Source organism: Pezoporus flaviventris, unplaced genomic scaffold, assembly GCF_033815535.1.
Source record: "Pezoporus flaviventris isolate CSIRO_AGI_PZ_B2104156 unplaced genomic scaffold, CSIRO_AGI_Pfla_v1 ptg000031l, whole genome shotgun sequence".
In the NCBI taxonomy this organism is placed as follows: Eukaryota; Metazoa; Chordata; class Aves; order Psittaciformes; family Psittacidae; genus Pezoporus; species Pezoporus flaviventris.
This window is the reverse complement of record NW_026892579.1, coordinates 25,569,501-25,591,954: the sequence shown is the minus strand read 5'-3', so window position 1 is coordinate 25,591,954 and position 22,454 is coordinate 25,569,501. Positions and strand designations below refer to the sequence as shown.

At 36.3% G+C, this 22,454-nt stretch overlaps 1 protein-coding gene across 8 annotated transcripts in view; it reads left to right on the top strand.

Annotated features, from left to right (window-relative positions):
- The window catches only part of ADGRB3 (adhesion G protein-coupled receptor B3), a 469,027-nt gene extending 450,444 nt beyond the window's left edge, over window positions 1–18,583 (top strand). For 7 of the 8 annotated variants that reach the window (XM_061460537.1, XM_061460535.1, XM_061460536.1 and 4 more), the window contains 3 exons: window positions 8,609–8,644; window positions 15,765–15,869; window positions 17,784–18,583. In XM_061460537.1, the coding sequence (XP_061316521.1) occupies window positions 8,609–8,644; window positions 15,765–15,869; window positions 17,784–17,972 (330 nt within the window). In that variant the 3' untranslated portion in view covers window positions 17,973–18,583. The remainder of the gene's footprint in view (window positions 1–8,608; window positions 8,645–15,764; window positions 15,870–17,783) is intronic. The other variant, XM_061460541.1, reaches the window with a different exon arrangement.
- Window positions 18,584–22,454: the final 3,871 nt, after the last annotated feature.

Here is a 22,454-nt window from a genome sequence, read left to right as displayed (position 1 = left end):
ACTGCTGCCATAAACAAAACAAAGAAGGGAGGGCAAGTTTTTTTTTATGTCCAGTACAATATAACTTTAAAAGATTTCAAGACCTTTCAAAAGACAAGGCTTTATCAGCCACTACGGAAAAGCAAACACTGCAGCAGGAAATTCAGATCATTCTCCCCATGTTTTTGCAGACAGAGCATGACAGGACAAAATAAAGGAGATGATGTTGAGCGGTAGGAATCCTCTCACTCATTCTGCTCATACTGCTGTCCCAACTGAAGTCCAACATAAAAGTTCATGGATTTCTGCTCTATAGGGACAGTTCCCCTTTCATTTTCCTGAAGAAACAGAGGTGTCCCAAGACAGCTGGTGGAGGCCTCCTTTTGTGTCTTCTGCATAATACAGGGAGTTGGGTTCTTCCACTGTGTTCCACTTTATGTTTCCAGGTGCTTTCTCTGGAATTAGCGTAATACTATTATTTTTATCATATAACTACACATTAATTGTCAACTACCATGTGAGTAAAATGCACTTAGGTAGTTGTGACCTCTGTTAACACAATTCTTCCTTTTTCTTTTAATTTAATTTAAGGTCAGTAACTATTAAGAACATAATAATGGGAATAGTTTATATAGCAGTTAGATAATTTATCATCTTATCAGAACACCTTAAGATGTTGTGTGACTCATTTTCAGACAAGATCTGACCCAGCTTCTGATTTCAAAAGTGCAATTATGATGCCACAAATACCTCAAGCCACAAAAATGCTGCAGGCATAACTGTTTGCAACTGGACACCCAGTAAAATACAATATATTGACATATATACAATAGTTCTTATATGCCCACTCGCTTTGTGGTGGATGGTAGTCTTTGTGGCCATAAAACCAAACCAGCAGAATTAGAGGACCCTTCAAAAAATATAAAGCTTATTTTTTTTCACATCTTAAAATAACATTATTTCTTTAAAATTTCATTTCCATCTTACTAGTGAAATACAAGAGTACTGTGTTTGAAGGAATCAGTTTACAGACCTATGTGCACTATCATTCAAAGAATCATGTTTGAAAAAAATAGCTTTTGAGTAATATCTTTACCTTTCTACATACATTAAATTGATTATTTTCTGTATTTTGCACATTCAAAGAAATAATCAGCCCTTAGAACATTGTGTCTATTCAAATAATTAAAAAGTGTATATAGTAATAAAAACATAGCCAAGAAAACAAAGCTGTGTAAAGTGAAAGCTAAATTATTTTTATGTTTTCTTTTTATGTTCTCTTTTATTTAAACTTTGTATTCATTATGATCACTGAAGATGGATGCTTTGGAATAGAACTATAGTATCAGTACAAGAATATATGTCCTGACTTTTAACTCTGCAGGGAGTTCTTTCACCCCTACCATTAGATATCTAAATGTAGGCATTCCCCTTCTGATATGCAAAAAGAGCTTTATGTATTTGAATCCCCTTTAGGGTCAATGATATGCACTTTAAGACCACTTTTAGACATCTACTCCAGGACAAAGAAAATCACATGCCCTCAGTGCAGATGTTTCTTTTTAGGTGTGATAAAGGAAGCCAGAATGATTAGTTTAGATATAAACATCAAAAATTATGATGTCCTAAATTTAGTCAGTTGTATCCTACGGTGTGTCACAAACTTTCTTCTCAAACTTTTTCCTAGTTTTTATATCTGCATATTTTTCTCTCAAGAAAATACTTCATTGGGAACAATCAAATGCTTTATTACCTATGAAGTGTATATTACATATACACTTTCAAAAGACAGTCTGAGAATGCCATAATATTTACATGCAAGTATTGCATACATAAGTGTAAACTTAAGGACCTGCAAATTCCAAATGTGCAAATCAGTGGGGTTTTATGTTATTTGGTATGTACCCAAGAGAACTCCTGCAATTATAGGCAAAGGCAGGCATATTAGTACATCATGGAGTTTCTTAGGAGGAGTAATTGAACATCTGGCTAATCTCCTATACATCCCTTATATGCTTGGATTAAAACTGGCTTTGCTACCTTGGCATCAAAGTGGAGTGTGCTTCTTCAGTTCAAAGGGTTTCAATTTTAATGAAGAAAGCACTCCCTGTACACTCTTCTGGAACAGTTTTTATTTTGGAAGTGCACACTCAAAGTGGTGTGCTCATGAAAATGAAATTACTTTGAAGTGAAGTAGTGCATTCCCAGCCACTGAGATGCAGAGAAAGGTTAGAAGGTTTAAATATAGGGGAAGAAGGTGCAACAGATAGACTGCCAGGATAAGTAATTAACTTCTTTTTCTTGTGTAAAGAAAAAATACAAGAGGAAGTAGACACCTGCTGCCTGAGTATGTGAGGAGACTTGCATCATTACCCTTGCAGAAGAATGAAGGGTTCCTTCACAGGAATTTTGGCTAGTGTAATGTGAGCAGAAATGGAAAAAAAAACTGAATGGAGACAAAGACTTTTAGCTGTTTTTAAGATGAAGGCTATGCAAAGGCAGAAAATAAAACTATTTATTAAAGGGAAGAAAGAGCATCTGTTCTGTAAGAACAGGAAGGAAAGCACTTCCCAAATTGTTTGCCAGGTAAACAGCTGGAATTTTCTTTCCAGTCTCATATCTTCCTTCTTTATTTTCTTTCTGAGTTTCTGCTATGAGATTTTTATGTGGATGAAGACATAAAGCCCTTAGAATGGAAGCTGATTGTCTGACCCAAATAATCCTTCTGTATTCATTCATCAGAGCACTTAAGACATTCAAAGGCAGTCAGCTCCAGAGGTCCTTGGCCATATCACTGGCAGGGGACTTCAGGGAAAAAATACTGCTACAGCCAAGAAGATAAAGGGTCTAAAATTAAACAAATAAAACCCCCAAACAAGAAAATGAAAAAAAAAAAAAAAGAAAAAAACCACTCCCCCCAAAAATCCACAAAAAAAAAAGAGCAAAACAACCAACCAAACAACAAAAAACTAAAAAAAAAAAAAAAACAAACAGGAAAGGAGAGAATAAATACACAGTCAAAACAGTCAAGCTGGTCAGTAAAGTACCAAAGCATCAGGCAGAACAAAACCAAATTGATGTGAAGTCATTTTGATTTACGATATGAGAAGTAAAAAGAGAGAGAAAAAGAGAACAAATATAGAAGATGAGCACCACAGGAATTTCCTCATTGTCATGTTTCCACATTGCATTTATTTTCAGGCATTTGGTATCTCAGATTTCTCTGCCTCCCATTCCTCATTTCATTCTTCAATAAGCTGTGGAGGCAGTTCTTGCCAATTTTGTGACTGTCAGTGAAATGAAATCTAGCCCTATAACAACACTCTCTTTCTTTCACTTGAGTGTGTAGGTTGCAGAGTCCTCTGACTTCAGAAATTGATGCACCTTATTTTCAGGTTACCATACAGGCGTGGGGGCAGAATCATGCAGAGTTGAGTCTCGTAACTGAAGATATAAAGAACTAAAATTTTAGTCAGTATTATGAAGGGTAACATATATTTCAGACTTTATATTATAAGCAGCTAACTTAACTATATATGATCCTTAAGAAACATATTTTCAATTGCTTGTATATTTAAAAAATGCTACGTGTTTCCCCTTCAGAAACACAAAGCAAGTGGGTTCAGCTGATTGACTAAATACATTTGCAGGTTACTGTATAAAGAAAAGGAGCAGCAAAGCAGAATAATTTTAAATTACTTTTAAATTGAGATCTCTGAAATTACATTTGTGCTGTGTGTTGACGTGCTGAATTCACTAGTATATTTTAGAGAATTAATATTCCCACATTAAAAAGCTATTTCATTTTTTCATGAAAATTTACTCGCTTTATGTCTAGCTCATGTTATGAACTAATAGCCATAATAATCTTCTATGGAGAAACTAAGGGATTTTTCAGTTATATACACGCAAAAGACATTTTAAATCAAAACTGTCTATCCACATTCCATTTTTATATCTCTGAGGGCCAAAAAAGATTTTCCCTTAATTTTGTTCTAGGAAAAAGTCCTCCCCAGGCTAAGATCTTGTATGTCAAATCTAATCTCAGACTGAATTGTAAACTGCAGATAATAAGGCTTTGTATTAATGGAAGCATGGTTATAGCCCTCACTATAATATGGTATCTCTGGTTTCAATTATGTGTTGCACAATGCAATATATCTTCAGGAGCATCTCATATAATTAATCAGGTAGTGCTGTAATGCAGACTAGAATAAGGAGAAAACCAGGCATTTGTCATTTTACAGAGATGGAGAGGAATTTTATTAGTCATTTAGTAAAAGCAGCTCTTTCCTGGTGCCAACAGATTAGTGCATGTTGGTGTATGGAAATTATTCTTCAGTATTCTATTTTCGTCCCTCAGCGAGCAGAGTTTAAAGTTGCTCTGGAATGACACAGAGAAGCTATATATGATTAGCACAAAGTAAAATTGGTTTAAAATAAATTACTACTGCAACCCTCTATTCACAGAATTTCACTTTGGTCCTGGCATGAAGGGCAGGGTTTGGTTTTTTGCCCCATGAAATTGATTTTATCAATTAAGACCAAAGAGCTGTAGAAATCAGAGATGGAAAAAATCCTGTCAGGTCATCTCTTCTATCAATGCAAGTACATTTTCTACAGTATATTTCTCTAATACATACTCAAACTTCAACACTAGAATAAAGGGCTTCAACTTTTCCTTAGAAGATTATGGTATAGTTGCATAAATTTTCTTTATTCCTTTTCAAAAAATTTCTCTGTGAATTACAACTTTTCAGGTTTTTCTCACACCAGCTTTATTTACTGGTTCAGAAACCTTCTAAGGTTTCTGAACAAGTATCTGTGCTTTCCTTTTCCAGAGCCAATATTTAAACAAGCTGTATCACTTTTTTCTCCCTTCCTCTTCATCCAGTGCTATTAACTCTTTAAAAGCACTTTCTGCTGTTCTCTTAAATTTTCCCAGTTTACAGGCATGATTTGGCTTCTGTCAGTGTAGAACTGATGCTGGAGTTGTTTAGAAGGGGCTCCCTGTTGCTGAACAGTTGCATTTGTCTTCAGCTTTTTAGGTAGTCCCTGTATTTGTTACCCTTGCAGGTCTCCAGCATTTAGGGCTCTTCAGATTGAAGAACAGATGACTGAGTAGTGAATAGGGAGCAGTTATTCATATTTCCTATAATATAAAAACCAGAGGCATCAAATGAAATGACTAAGGAATAAAAAAAGATGTAATTTCCTTTGTCATGTTATACATATTTAAATTATGGAATTCACTACCCCAACATATTTTGTGTGTCATAATTAGGAATAACTATAAAACATGATTAGACTAATAGAATGCTGTAAAAAAGTTGTATTAAACTCAATAGAGTAAGTTCCTCCCAAGGAAATTCCTAAAGTTCTTAAGGATTAGGGAGGGTATTGTAGCAAAATGTCTCTCTATACTTGTCCTCATTCCTGAAACACCACTGCAGAACCTGGACAAATACAAAAGAAGATATGAGGCATACTATAGATATTATGCTTTACAGATATTTTTTTATTTATATTCTACTAATGTTAATACTAAAGTGGACCCCAAACTGATCTTTGAAAAAAACACCGGCTTCTGGTCAATTTTTTATGTTGGCTAAAATAATTCTCAGGTTTGCAAGTGGGTAAAAGGAACAGCTTCTTGAAAAGAAACATACTGATGCAACCAGTTCAGCAGCTCATTTGATGCAAGAGATTCCCCCACACACCTTTACTCCATTCAGCTGATACCTTTTCTTAATTTAAATTGTGGAATGAGCCAGATGGTTGATTTCTGAAATCATTTAGGTATGTGTGGAAAACCCCATTTTTCTCAGACAAAAGAGACATAACAAATAAGCTTCATATAAGAAAATAATTTCTTATGCGATCACAATTAAAGTAATGATTTGCATAGTTTACGCATATCATACAGAAACAGGGGAAGAATTGAGTAAAATGACAATTTTCAATTTGGACCGAAGGAAAACTATTCCAACCTTGTAAGATTCCCAACTACTTAATGCTTCTGAATATGTTCCCTCTCTCAAAAAAAAAAAAAACAAAACAAAACAACAAACAAAAAAAAAACCCAAACCCACCACTGCAGTTATTTCAAGGCCAGGAGTAGCAGCCATGTGGTAGCCAGGAGGACCTGATCATATACGTCATGGTGTCAGCAACAATACTGCAAATAACTTTCACTGGTGCGGGATCACCTTCATAACCAGCATCCTTTGTTTTCCAGGAACTCACAGAACTTGGCTTGCTACTGTTCGGACCTGTGGCAGTTACATACTTTTCATGTCTTAGGAGAATAGGCTCTGATAGCACTTAAACTGCAATTCACTGTATGCAGCCATGGAAAAAAGTGAAGCACAAGCACAGAACAGATGTTCTTCACTATATAAATTTAAAATAAATGTGATAGATTCTTGTTGAGCCTTACAGAAATCCTCACTGAGATAAACCTGTGGTATGACCTGCTCAGTCATAACTGGTGTGATCTAACAGCAAAATTGCAATAGTTGCCTCTTTCTGACAATAGCACAGTTAAATATGTTGTAGTCTGTTAAATATGTCCTTTTACAGTGCTAGAGATGTCTGATGCAGAACCTAATAATCCAACTATGCCAGGAATTTTTCACTATGGTCAAGGAGATCTAAGGCAAAATACAAATGTTCCAGTTTTATAAATCACAGTATCCAGCAAACTACACATTTCTCTTAAATCTTCCATGTTTTCACTTAGAGTTCTCAGTCAGACAGTTCAATGGTATGAGGATTATTACTAAACTGTAGCTTAGATTTTACAAGCATTTTTCAAAGCTACTCCTGTAAACTTCACCTCATTATCTGCTGTGCATTTCTTTTGAAACTACTGAGCCTTTACAGTGGTAGATGTGCTCTAATTACACATTAAAAATAGATCCTTCATCATTACAAATGTATACATTTCTTCGGGTGCTGATTTACTGATGGATGATGAAGGCAGATGTCAAAGGTACACTAGTACCGTGGCTCTTTTACTATGAATAAGAAGTAAGAGCTTAGCTGGTTTGAGAATCCGGGCTTTTGAGAATCTGGCCCTCATATTTTTCTTACCCCGAAGACCTTCGTCGTTTTTGTGCTTTCATTACTTTTGAAAATTATTTTTTTTAAATAATCTCTTTAAAGTGTGCTAGGTTAAATGAAGCCTTGCTGATTAAATATTACTTCTCAAAAGCTTGGTGGTGGTGGTTGTGCTAATTGTATTATAGACTGTGCTTTTATACTGCCTCCCAGCTCTTTAGGCATCAGAGTCTGTCAACAGTGCTACAGTGATATTCTTCGTATTATTGTGGATTGGAGAATCAAAATTTTAGTACAAAACCAGACAACCTATGACAAAGTGGTATTATCAAGGGATCAGAGACCATCCATTTTCTGCAACTGAAAGACTTGTAAAATTATTCTTTGAATTGCAAGGAAAAAAATACAGCTTACTAAAACCTCCATATTTGTTAAGCCAAACAAAATCAGTCTAACGCAGTCAGTAACATTACTCTTCATGACTTAATGGGTTTGACTTGTATCTTACTGCAGAAATTAGGTGCAATTTTTTGAAAAGGTTCCTTCACCATGGCTTAAAGTCATCCTATCCTACCACAAAAATTAGGGTTAGACTGTAGCAGCGAGCTTTTTTCTTTTTTTAGGGTACTTTTCCTTTCCTTTAACAATCCTTCCTGAAGTGGAATGTATCTTTTCTTTCCATTTGCATGTTCTTTGCACTCCTCTCAGCTCTTCCAACTTAGCTGCTTCTTTCTACATCTTTTTAGTCTATTGCAAGCTGTTCAATTTCCAACCTTAGGAGAACAAATATATTTTTATCTGTTCTTTATAATATTTCTGCTTCTTTCTGATATAATTTGACTTTATAATTGGGGTTTTTTAGAATCTGTACAAAAAAAAAGTGCTAAATTATTTATGATATGTCTAAGCAATCATATTCTGTTGCATTTTATAGAAGTGATTACTTCACTAGTAAATCATTTTTGCTTTATATCAGATGCTTTGAATCAGATTTGTCATAACTGTAAAAATATCATTGCTTTCTCCATCTAGATTGTCATTGCAAACAAACAAGCTGAAGCTATAGAAAGTGTAGATGGCTTTGGCTTGATTTTGCTTTCATTTATTCCATTAAAATCAATGGAGTTGTACCAATGTAAGCCTGATGTAGGAAAGAATCAATTTCTATGTATCTATAAAAATCTATATCATAGATATGTATAGATAGCTGTGTAAAAAATATAGATATGATGTTAATTTGCAAATACCAAAGAAAGCATAGAAAGAGATATATTTTATAAACCAAGAGGTTCAATTGAATGCAAATAACATGTGTATTATTCATCCCAGTGAAATGCAGTCTGGTTTATTTCAGAAAAAAAGAATATGATAGTGGTCTAATAAACTCTATGCAAAGTCATGCATTAATCTTAAATTATCAACATAAAATCTACAGCCTCTTATAAAAATACCTAACATATACCTGAAACGAAAACAAGAATGTTATTTAGACTCATTAATATAATTTGGTGAATAGTCCCCTTGTTAATACAACCTCTTTTTTCTTTCTTTTTTTATTGCTTAATAGAGAAGAAAATCACGTTATTCGGACCTTGACTTTGAAGTAAGTTTTACTGAATTATTCCTGACTATTAAAGGTATTTCCCTAAAAGTAAACATGAAATCTTCAGCGTAGTAGATGGCATAGGGTTGTTCAATTGGTACTGTACAGAACATGATGAACAATTCATTAAAACTACTTTGGTGCAACTTGTTTATAAAATATTCTGAGATCAACCTGTCATATTGCAGTATTAACCATCATGGTTTCAGTTCTTAAATTTTCTGCCTCTTCATTTTCATCTGGGTTGGTTGTTTTTTTTTTGTTTTTTTTGTTGGTTTTGGTTTTATTTCAGTTTGTTTTTTGCTGGCTATCTATCTATTGAAGTGTGACACTTCTGTAGCACAGGCCATGTTGCAGAAGGTGGCTTCGTTCAAGAGATTCTCAATCATTTGTTCTATCTCTTTTTCCGCAATACTTATTTACTGGCATATGAGATCCAAATACAAATAGTGATTATGAAGGTGACAAATTCTGAACTATGAAGTGCTGCCTTCGTTTAAGTTTATAGATCACATGCTATATAAAAAAATCAAGCTCAAGTAAGATTCTTTAGGTCGGACATGTACAATTTCAGACACAAGCCTTGCTGAGTGAGAAAGTTTTATTGTGTTAGTTAATGACCATTTTGTTCTATCTCAGTAAGTATGATTAAATCTGTTAGAGTTTTTTTTTTGTTTGAGGTTTTTCCTCTCTACTCTCTACCAGAAGAATACATGAATTAGTTTTCAAGGGGATGTTAATTATTTGGGGGTTTTGCACAGGTTGTCTGTTCATATGTATTAATAGTTTGATATAAATTATGGGTGACTCCAGAGAAGCTGATCATAGTTGCATGGAGCCTGCAGATCTCGGGCTAAACTTTAATATCCAAAGATCAGTGGGTATCAACCATAACTTTAAAAATTACCCTGTCTGCATGTACAAAGGCACATTTTGTTATTATTATTTGGGCTGTAAGCACAATAAATGTAATTTCAGATTTTACATTCTAGTCCATATAAGAGAAAGAGGCGGAACTACCAAAATTCAGTCATAGCAGTGGTAATAGAAGCCTTGCAATGAGAGGAGGGTTTGCTTTGGTGACCTGCTTTTGCTGACCAATACTGAAATGCTGACCATCCATGTCTGATTGTGGCTTCTTGGTAGTTTAACATCACATCTGAAACCCTTATGTAGTTTTCCCTGAGAGACTATAGCTACTTTAAGCCAACATGCAACATCTCAAATAATACACGGAAAGTTTAAGGAAAATAAAATTGAAAGCTTATTCTAAATATGCATTAGGATAAATGCATAGAAATGAAGAACATGAATCAAAAGCAAAAATCTGAGATGAAAGCAATTCTAAAATCAAACTAAGCAATGTGAACTGAAGTTTTATAATTATAGTGATATAAAGAATTATGGATTTTACTGTTCTTTATTGAAAGGTAGGAATATCATGCCATTGACTATGAGAACATTCTCTGTGGCAACAGATACTAAAACATTCTTCCTCTCACTCAGGAAAGCGTAATCCAACATGAAATAAACACTAACAAAGCGGTGCACATTCTGTTCTTTCTTGCCTTGCTTGCACTGTTGTTGCTCCATGGCCTAATATTTTCAGAAGTATGATTATAATGCAGGAAAATGCATTTGTTTGTAAAAAGGGAAGGATGGGGCCATTGGGAGTGACTGCTGGGGAACTGAGAGTGGCAATGATATTGCACCAGTTGCTGCTGTGTTTTAGAAGTACTGATTTGTACTAAACCTATCTCACCTCCGTGTTTTATGGGTCCTCTGATTAAGCCTGCAGGCTTTCTTGTGTTCTCACACACAGCATGGCTGTCTCTCTGAGGTAAAGTAAAAAAAAAAGCTACAAATTGTTCAAATAGCCACATCCTGAGGAAGGGAATTGAGATAGTGTTGTGTGGCCAAAATGCTGCTATACTAATACTTCAGAGGAGCTTGACTGCGAAACAGAATGGAACCTGGAGGTGAGGTCAAGCTAGAGTGATCTGCCATACTACTTAAATGTTTAACACTTTCTCTGCTTTGTCTCTGATCAGTGCCAGCTGGCACTCTTTGAGATAACATCCTTCCACAATTCTGAGGACAACATATGCTGTGGATGTGGTTCTGAAGATAACGAATGCTAAGTATAAGTATGGAAAAGACTGTGTCAAGCTTGGCTCCCTGCTTCCTTTTTCCTTTTAACACTCAGCAGTCTCTACAGCCTCAACCTCTCACACTTCTTTCTACATCCATACAAGACAAACCCTCAGGCTACACCAATCTTACTAAATTAGACATTTGGAGAAATATTGCTGGCTGCCAAAATGCCAGGTTTTATATGGATGAAATTTTAAAATGATCTTCACCATCTTTATTCTGGACCACCCTTGTCTCTCCAAACAGTTCCTGTAATGTCCTTAGGAAACCAGTGCAACCTACGTACTGTTCAAACTAGGCAATTTGCTTGTAAGCTTCCTATTTTAGAGACTAAGAGAATTTAGTGGCATTCACAGAGAACATTCTATGCTAGATGGAGCCGGAGAATAGTCTTGAACATGTTTGACTTACTACTGCAGAGTCACAGTTTCATAGTTAAAATAAAAAAAAATAAGAAAAAAAAAGTAAATACTGTGCCAGTGGGCTGTAGTACAACACTCAACATAGACAATTTGAGGTAAAAACTAAGAAATCAAAAAAAGCCATTTTTTCCTGAGGGCCACAGATGAAACTCAAAGCCAGCTGCTATATAGTATGAACAGAGGCAGACTACAACTGTACAACTTACCCAAGACCATAAAATACTCTTTTTCTCTGTTATCTCCAATATATGTAGAAATACAGATGCAGTTCTAAGGCCCTTTGCAATGGACTATAAATAATAGAAGTCGTGTAACTGTGCCGGGTAGTGTTATAGAAAACCTACGTCTCCAGTCAAACAAATAGGGAGAGAAAAAGATGATATCCAAACTGGCCAGCAAAACACTAATATAGTTGAACTTCAAAGTTTGCTAAAGTGAACAGTCAACATGTAACTGCTTTACAGCTATTTTCTTGCTATTATCAAGGATTAGTTTAGACTTATACATGCAGTTCAATATCAAAAACTTGACCAGGATGGGGCAGTCTGGGTTTTTTGGATACTTGCTTCTTCTGCCTGTTGTAACCCCAGAGAAGTGCCCTCCAACTCCAGCCATTATTTTGTGTTTTTTCCTAAAACTGGAAAGGTAGCTCTTTCATGAAGTCTTAGCACTAATACTTAGCAGTCAAATCAAATAAAATTCATTCTAATTATTTGAAAAGAAATACAGATGGTGTGGAAAATCCTGGGAGGGCTTTTTAATAGGTGTGTACTGACACTTAAAAAAAAATGTACAAGAGTTGAACTGTAATATTGGCATGTATTTTGAAGATTCAAGATCATAATTACCGTTAAATTCTACAAGATGATCTGAATCCTGGATATCCCCCACCATGCCCTTTCTATGAGGCATTCGTAGGATCTATTATGGTAGTAACATTTATGCCAAATAATATAGAAAAGTGCTTTATTGCCCTACTCCCCAGGATTCAAGTAATCTGTATCTCTTTTTTGTGCTCCACCCATAAGGGAGAGCAAGGATACACAGAACAAGTGTGAATACCAGAATGTCTTATTTTCTTTCCACAGAGCAGTAGACTCTCACCAGCAATAATACTAAATTGATCATTAATGGCCAGATCTGCATTCTTTCAGAATTTTATCTGCAATAGGTGTTTATTGTAACAACATTGCGAACTCACATGACAGTTATAAAATCATTCTCTTCCAAACCTGAAGATATCTCTTGAAGATAAAGGTGAAAAAAAATATGCCTTCAGGGAAAAATCCTTTCCTGTTCCTAAATTTGGCAACTGATCATACCTATAACATCTTGAAAACACAGCAGGTTTCCATTGTAGGGCTGGGAAGGCATTCCCCCATCTGTTCTTTTCTCTTAGCTGTTTCATACAATATTTGAGAGCATTTTTACCTGTGGCAATACATAAAATCTCCAAGTCAAATTGAAGAAGAATTATTAATATTATTGTTATTCATAAGATTGACCACAAATCTCCATGAGAGTATTTGTGCTTGATCTAGAGTTCAGCTAAAACCCTGTCACAAATAAAAAAAGGATGCTGGGTACAGAGTCATATTTAAGTCCTTCCCTTCTTGATGATAGCCATTCACACACTGAATACTCTTCTGAAAGTGGATGCTCGTCACTAAGGCTTAGTCTTTCAAAACACATATCTGATGTTACTTGTGAGTGGATATAGAAACGTGGAGGGGGTGTCAGTTCAGTCTGACCCCTTTACAGGTATGGGGCACAAGAGTTATAAAACCTGCAGGAAAGACCACAAGATGTGTGTCTGTGGTCTAACTAATTTTGCTGACTCGGGTGCTTCTGTAGGGGATGTGTCATTAATGGACAAATTAATGTCCGTTAGGTGCACCTAAAGAAGGTGTGCTTTCAAAGGACAGCCTTAGAAGCATCTTCACATTCTGTTCAGGTTCTGATGCTACAACAATCAACCTAGCATATATTGATCTAGATCTCTAGCTCTATATTGATAAAACTTAGGTATTTCTAATATTAGTAAAGCTGTATTTTCCACATAAACCATGTAACAGAGAAAACAGATTAAACCCCTGCAAATACTTTGTGGGTTTTCTCATAATGGAGAAGGAATTACACAATAGGAATGGGTTGCCCAGGAAGCTGTGAATGCTCCATCCCTGGCAATGTTCAAGGCCAGGTTGGACGGAGCCTTGGGTGACATGGTTTAGTGTGAGGTTGGGTTGGAACTAGATGATCTTAAGGTCCTTTCCAACCTTAACTATTCTATGGTCCTATGATTCTATGATTTTCTAAAAAGGAGATAACATGGTGCTTTCTAATAAGGAATTTTAAAGGAATCTAGAAGAGTTAAAGAAAATTTAAGGTACTGCACCTTAAGGTACTTAAGGTACTGCACCTGAACAAGAAAGATTGTTCTTTATAAGCAGTGGGGAGAGGTGGGTGTCAGTGGGTAGGAATTATGGAATGAAAGCCAGGAAAACACGAAGAAACCAAAAGATCCATAGGTACGTGTGCATACGAGTCATTCTGCTATTAAGAAGAAAATTTAAAGCCTTTTTCTAGCAGACTTCCCACTGCAAGTGTTTAATTTCTCCTCCCACCTGCTTCTCCTCAGGAATAATGTAATGAACTGAGTAAGACATTTGCATTATTCATCTTTGCTATTTAACGAATTCTTGGGTACACGATTCAGAAAAAATATCAGAAAGCAGCATTCTCTATATTCCTAGCCTTCTATTAAAAAGTTTCCAACTGGAGGCACTTGTTTCACTGTCATAGGCTATTTCCTGCTTCTAGAGCCAGTACTTTAACCTACCAAATCCATTTTATCCCCATGAGCATGTCTCCTTATTTCAGCCAATAATAATCTCTGAGGCAGAACCTTTCTTTTTTCAATTCTATGTATATGAAATTTGCTACATATCCAAGTCTACCATAACAGCAATAGCTTAAAAGAATCACTAGGAAGTCACTTAAGTGAAACTCCCCTCATAAATTTAGATCAGCTATCTTTAGTTAAATTACATTTTGCAAAGAGTTCCTCACCAAATCCTGCAAAATTGTTTCCATTATTCACCCCACAACTCTTGTTAAGTTAATAGGTCTTTAATTGCTGCTGTATCTCATGTCTCTTTTGTGAATAATGGTGCCAATTTCCTGTTCTCAGAAGTGAAACAAGTTCTGAAGTTACGGTGTAGCTATATTAAGGATTATATGGCTATTACAACATAGCTGTAGAAATGCATGGCCAAGGGAGCAGCCACATTTCATGAGATTTATAAACACAGAATGAAAATAAAAGATAAAATTTAAAATTGGTATTGGTAAAACATTATTTGAGGGTCAGCTACTGCCATTCCATATTAAGAGGTAGCAACACAGACTTGGTAGAAGCGTTACTTGCTGGGAAGGGTCACATTCAGGCACTGCATAAGTTTTCAGGGTTTGTCATGTACAATGCCAGGGAAAAATCAGGCTTTACAATTAGTAGACATGCATAGAGACTGGTGTCCTGCATCTTTTCTATGAACAGTATTGGCTGCTGCCCTGGCTGTAACTCAAGTTTAAGCAGTTATAAAAGCTTAAGAAAAGCCAAGTTAAGCCTGTCTGCTGTTGGACTGCGGTGACACATCCTCAATCCCTCCTGTGCCCTGTCCACCTAGACCACAGAACCATGAGATTGCTTGAACAGTAAGCAGCCTTCAGCTTTGCTCCAGAGGCTGGTCTGAAGCCATAGCTGAGCGTGAACTTGTTTGGAAACAGCTTACATAGTATGCTTGACAGTCGTAGGCTTGAAAACTGGCTTCACTCTCTATGTAGCTGCCAAGGCTGAGGGCTCTTCTAACTGTGGGCACTGTCTGGAGTCCCCACCTCTTGCATATGGGTGCCATATAATTAGTTTCTGTGGAAGAGTGCCCTGTGCATGGGCTGGAGGGAGGGTGGTTTCCAATTGGCCAGACCATGAAAAAGAAATCAAGTAAAATTGAAAAACTCTGTCATTCCAACTGCATTTTAGGATGATCTGAATGACAAAAGATGTCATAAAAAGACATAACATTTTGTGCTTTTCCATTTTGGACCAGGATGTCCAAGTTTAGTGCTCTCATAAAAATTATTCCCGTAGGAACCATTACTAACTTCTGTTGTATTCCTACAGAAATTAAAAAATAAGCATCCATGCTGAAAACAGAAATTCTAGAAAATACTGCTAATGTGCAAGAGAAATAGCCATCTGAGAAACTGCCATCACTTTCAAAATACATCTAGGCTAGCACAAACCCAGCGTCCCTTAGTTTCAACAACACAATAAATATGGGGTAAAACCAGCCTCTTGTGTACAGGAAGAACATTAAACAGAGAAGAGAGAAGGCTTGGTGCAATTCACTTCCATTGTTTGAGTCTACTGGGAAAAGATGGCCCTGCCAAATTCAATTTACTTTATTATGCTGGGGAAAATAATGCTTCCCCTAAAAAAGCCCAGATTCGATTATAAATATGAGCAATTATGTTTCATTTTGCAGAAGGTCATGCATACCAGAAAGAGGCACATGGAATTGTTTCAAGAGTTAAATCAGAAATTTCAGACACTGGACAGATTTCGGGATGTACCAAAATCAGGCAGTATGGTAAGTTTTCCTTCTTAAATATTTAAAATATGATATATCCTTGACAAGAGTCCCTTGAATCCAGTGTATTTCCCAAGAAGACCTCACTCTGTGCTACCTTTATATAGCCTCAGAAAGTAGAACAAAGGATATTTTCAGTAATCTAACCTATGACAACACTCATTAAGTTTTACAACTAGACCACAACTCACTGACTGACATCATTATAGAAGACAAGTAACTGAACTGTAGGGAACACATTTCAGATCTGTATGTGCCTACCAAGTCTACAGGACTTTGTGTAGAGAAAGCAGCTCACTAATGTAATTTGGCCAATAGGGCTTTTCCTCTAGTTAGACAAGCAGATATTAAATTAGCTACTATAAACAAGTCCAGCTAGATTTACCTGTGCATGAGATGATCCAGAAAGCACACAGGGTCTCTGCAAAGCTGCATCTTTTTCATAGCAGGTTTATAAATATTTACCATAGAAAAAGCAAAAATTAAATTCATCCTGAGTTGACTCTGCTATCACCATAACTCAAATTTATACACACACACTCATACACGCATGCATAACACCCTGACTACACCTGATGAGAGCAAGGAAATAGTTCATTCTGCCTAATTAAAACTGCTGATTTAGTGTGACATATTTGTTAGCTGTAATATTATCATTAGTAATAAATTTATATATAATTTTATAATGCGAAAACTGTATATTGAATGGAACTGAGCTAGAATCATTGTATTCTATAACTTTTTCAGAAGAGCTGCTCTCAGACATGAAGAAGAGATATTAAGCAGATGTGAGGCCAATGGATATACATCATTTACATCATCTTAATCCAGCAGAAATTTGGCCCTGATTCCTTGATGAACCTTTAGCTGTGATATGTGTTATTTTGCACCCAGTTCTCACTCACTCCCCCTACTGACATCCAAAGTCTGTATTTGCCTCCCTATTTGAGATTTGCCATCCATGTTAAGCTTGAATTAATTCAAAATCTCAAAGGGAATCTCAGTGGAAGAGTTGTGTTTACTCTGTCTCACATCAGCGCTCTGTTCTTGAAAGGTCTGCTAATAAAAGCTGTCTAGAGGAATGATCTATCTGTGAGAATCAGAGAGTGATCCAGGTACCTAAATATAGGCATCTTAGGCTATTTTAGATGGCCTCAAGTATCTTAATCGACGTTATGATACAGGCAGTGATGACACAGGAGATCTGCACCTCTCATGAAAGATAGAGATCCAGCAGAAAATTCAAAGTCATCTAAGATGGAGTAAAAATTATAGGGTTTGGCAACTAAGTCCCACCCAACATTATACAGCAGAAATCACTAATTAAATTAGTCTTAGTCCATGATGTCTTTTACTTTATAAAACTTAGCATTCAAAAAAAAATTCATTCAGTTGAAAATAAACAGCTTTCAACACATTAATCCTAATACACATGAGCTCATCAGCCTGTAAAGCAAGGTGACTCTCACAGCATTTTCAAGGACTAGGTTTCAGTGGTTCTGTCATGCACCTGCCCCAATTTAAAATCCAGCTGGCAATCTCTGTTTCAAACCACTCTATATTTCAGGCAGCAAGCTCTTCTCAATTACCTTTCCCTTCTCTTCTCCCACTTTTCTAGACAACTGCTATTAAAGAGATGGCTATTGGTACTGGATCACTCTGCCATTCCTCACATACATTGGCTCTTGTGAAAGAAAGGGTTTAGCTGGCAGCTCAGGTGAGGAGCCTGCCAAAGTGTTGATTGTTCACAGAGACAGTCACAAGGGTGCTGAACACTTGCCAGCCTGGCTCCCTGCAAATCCATTTCCCCTCTCTGCCTTCTGTGTCTCATGAGACCGCATTAACAATCAGCCGTATAAGTGAAAAACACCTTAGTTCATCCTCGGTTTTAATTCTTCTTTCTTTGGTCTTCAGGAGAACTCAGCACCAAGCAAGGCTCCATGGGAGAGTTTCAAAACCACAGGTGACTACCAACACTATACAACGATAAATGTATTAGACACAGAGGCAAAAGATGCTTTAGAACTCAGACCAGCAGAATGGGAGAAGTGTCTGAACTTGCCTTTAGATGTGCAAGAAGGTGACTTTCAAACAGAAGTTTAACAAAAACAAACTGAACAAAACAAAAATAATTAATTGCACTGACAATAAAGAGACTTTGGGAAGCCTGACACTCCTGTCTGAACATTGTGACTACTTTATGTCAGGCTCTTCCTGTGCCAAATGTCAGTGTTTTTTTTCGTACAGTATATTCCCACTAGTGCAGCTAGTGGAGAACCAGGTGTACAATTCTTACCATCGTGTGTTGTAAGTACCCGTGGAATGGATTTGTAAGGTAATCTTTATAGATAAACCTCAAGCAACGATTCATGTTGTAACAGCTTCATTTGGTTTAGTTTTCAAAAAACTTCACCATGAAGCACAATGTATATATTTATGCAGTTTTTAAAGTTTATAACAGTCTGTTTGGCCATTACTACACTTTTTACTTTATAATATAAAAGCAAAGGTTTTGTCATTAAATGAATGTCTGTTGAGCTACATTCTTCATTGCTTTAAATGCAATAAAGTAATAATCTCACTTTTATATGAATAATATATTTCACATCTTTATTATTGCAGTTTTCTCTGGAAAGCTCAGAGTAGCTTTCTCTGCTGCAGCTGTGTATAAAATATTTAAAATGTTGTATGGTGTAAATAAACCTTTGTCTACATATCAGTTTCTTAGTGTATTTTATTCTGTATTTGTTTATCTTAAATTTGCATATTTATGAAGTTTTATTTAAAAACACACATATTGAATATATATTTAGAGTTTTAATAGTATGTTGTTCTAGCTCCTGCAAGGAGTTTCAAAAGTGTATGAGTACATTTCGATAGCCATTCCTCATTTTCTTACATATTCTTTTGTGACAATGCGCCGTATAAATTGGACTTGTCAGAATACTGTTACAACTGTTCTGTTCTACAAGAATTTTTATCTTGTTGCAGGAAGACAAATAATAGAAAATAAGTTCTAAAGCACAGCACCCAAAGAAAATGTTGACTTAGAATCATTATATCTTCTGCATGGCCTTGTTTCTGTATAACAAAAAAGTCTGTAAAGATAAAAAATTCTGAATTATTTTAGACAAAAAAAAAGTGTGTTTCATATTATAAATCAAGAGCAGAGCATGGTTTATGTTGAAAATACAGTTAAACAATTATGAATAGAAAGAGTAAATCCTCCTTTCCATGCTTAGAACAAGATGCAGATCTTCAAAACATTCCCTCATCTACACCATAGCTGGGGGGGGCAGAGATGAAGTGTCATCTCAAATCTTCAGATTCTATATTTCTAACAGAAAGTTTTCAAACTGTTTCAGTTTCTGCTGTACAGAATTGAGTATGCTGCAGCCTACTAGCTGGAAAGCTCTTTGAAAGGCAGAAAATGTGATTGCCAATCTACTTAGGAACAAAAAAGACTAGAATAGAGACAAGTCAGTGAACTTAACCCAGAACGTTGGTACAAGGAGATCATCTGTTGAGAGAAAGCACTTAGGATCAACCTTCAGACCAACCCTCAGGAAAGTGTTTCTCTCTGTAAACCCTTTATCCAGGTCATAATAAGGTAAAGCCACAAAAAGGAGTCTGACTTTGCCTGCTTTGAATGAGCATCTCATGCAGAGTGCAGATTTCTCTAATTTAATGCTTCAGTATCTAAATCTTTACAGAAATACAAAATATCTAGCTAACAACTTGATATCAAGTCTGTCAACTAGTTTAAGTGCCTAGAAGTTAGATGATGCAGTACTTCATATTGCAATACATCAATCAATCAGAACTAGCCCTTATGTCTGGTGCAGGAGACTGGCTATGCAACCTGCTAACATCACACCTCTGAAATCAGATAGTGGACCAAAAACCTTTCTCTTGTTTTACATCAAGTTCTAATCTAGAAGGGACTTACGTAATGATACAACAGAAACTGCACATTTTTAGAAGATTTCATTCAATATGGTAGGCATCTCTCAAGCAGAACATGTTTTACAAAATTTCTGATTCTTGAGACTAAGGAAGTTTAGGCCCCTGGATCCAGATGTAAGCCTTAGCATCCTCCTTGATTGATCTAAACATAATATAAATCCATAGCATCTTGGTATTTCAATAATCATACTGCAGAGATTATTTGCATAAGCTTTATATCACCAAACTCTTGTTCAGTGGTGGTCTAGTTACAACTGCAGAAAGCTTAGTTTAAGTTGCAGACTTACCCAGGAAGCATGATAGATCAGTCTATACTCAAGACACTGCTGGCCCAGTGCTGTTATTAATAACCCAGCTGATCCAGGTTTAGCACTAGCCTGGGGGTTTATGTGCCACACGGCAGTCACAGATGTGCTTTCAGTGTATGAGCAGCGATGTTCAGTGCTTCTTTATTTAGCGCTTGTACTGCCCTTCCCAGAAAGTTCTAGATATTTTTATTTTTTTATGTATTTCGTATTTAGAAATATTAAAACCAGGCTAAAACCCACTGGTTTTGCCTACTGATTTTAATGCTTTATATTAAAGCAGAGCTTGATTTCCACAAGCCAAAGGCTACAGTGTACTTAGAGTTTGCTGCTTAATGTCTCTGAAATGGTGCAAGCCAGACTGGGTCCAGCAGGAGAGTACAAAATTGTGTCCACTGGATTAAATGTTGGTAGAGTACTGAGGAGATGTTTAACATTACATTATATGCAAATAAAAATTGAGTCAGAACTCCCTACATTACACTAGATACAGACATGACAAAGGACCCTACATTTGCCTTCCAGGGCTGGCTGGTGCCATTTGATGTGCCCTATGCTACTTTATATGCTCTCCAGGTGTAGTTACAGAATGATTCAAGTGTCTTCAGGTGTCTTAGGGCTCAGCTAATCAGTGCTGCTGCAGCTGGTGCTAAGGTGTATCGAGGGAGTTTGGCTCAGCCTAGAGTTTACCTTGATCCAACTTAAAACAACAAACTTAAAATACATATTCCCTAAATGTGTAGAGAAAAAAGCAAATACTTTTTTTGGAAAGGCCTCATTTTCTCAACAGTTTAAATACACATTGGCAACTGTATAATTCCATATGCAGTTCCTCTGTGTTCTTCTTATATTTTTTTTCTGCAAAAGATTTTTTCTAGCAAGTCAATGCTAAACAAAAAGTGGCCTGGACTTTTCAATATAGGGTAGCAGTACATACAGGAAATCTAGCTGAGCAGCCATAGATCACTTATACAGCAGTTCAGGATATCCATGATTTCACATCCAAGGCTGCATGCAATCACATGCAAGGCTGCATCCAAAGCAGCAAGGTTTTGGTGCTGCAGGAATTAAAGTACTAACAAAGTTATTTGCCCTTGCCAAAGTGATGTTATTTTAACCCAGAATTTTCTGTGGAGGGAAACTATGAATTAGTCATTATTGAACTTCAGCTCTTATTCTGCAATATAAAAAGAAAGAAGAAGAAAAGAGAGACTAAATGCTGCTACAGAGGATGAGAGGTAGAATAGCAGTGCTGCCTTGCTGATTCACCTTTGGAGTTTCATGTGCTTAAGGCTGGCATATATGTAATGCTAATGACTCCTTATGATGAAGATTTAAAGCAAAGTTGTAATAAAAAACACAAACAGATGAGGGTCTTTCCATTTCATTCATTACTGGGTCTGAATCTCTTCATAATCAGTAAATCAGTGCTTTTCTCTGGGAGATGCTGTCCTGACACTCCTGTGAGAGCAGTGAGAACATTATTTGCGTCTGTGATAGTAAGACATAATCACCTAATACTGTTTTACATGGGATTAAGCTGGGGTATTTTCTTTTCAAAACAAACAAACAAAAAAAAAACCTCCATGCTCCAAGTTGTACTAGGTGAAATGTTTTCTGATGCTTTGATTTGCCTCCATTTCCCATAGTTGCTAGGCAATGCTGTACTTAGTTACCAGATTTAACAAACGGTCTGCTTCCCCCTTGGAAGCAGGCATCCATCTGTCACAGCATCAGCAGTGTGCTTTCCATTGGATTATGCAAAAGGATATGGAAAACTCTGTGTTAGCAATCAGCAGATGGAGACATTGTGTATTGGTACTAGATCTTCAGCTCCTCAGGCATTAGCTCAAGGCTGTGCTGTATCTCTGGATAAGCCACAAGCAGCAGTTTGTACGAACAACTTTATTTCCCTCTCTCAAAAAGTGCTATATGGATCTCTTGTACAATCAAGCTTGTTCTCATATGCTGAGGGAAGTAAAAAGAGAGCTACCCAGTTGAATATGTGTTTGGGGAGCTGTGATTCATTTTGAGCCAGGTCTCAACCAGTGCAATGCTGTAACATTTTCTACTTACTTTCTAGAAAAATCTTTCTTTGCAAGGAAAGCAAAAAAGGCCTCACTAAGAAAAATTTAGTTTCTGATAAGATAGGCATGACTACTAACCCTAGTTCCCACTGCTATGTTCTGTTTCTCAATTAAAATTGTAAAGAAGGAGCCATTTATATGATTTTGACAAAATTTTCTCTTAGGCTGCATTGGACCATCATGTGGCAATGAAATACTCAAAATAGCTGCACTACAATAGTGCTCCT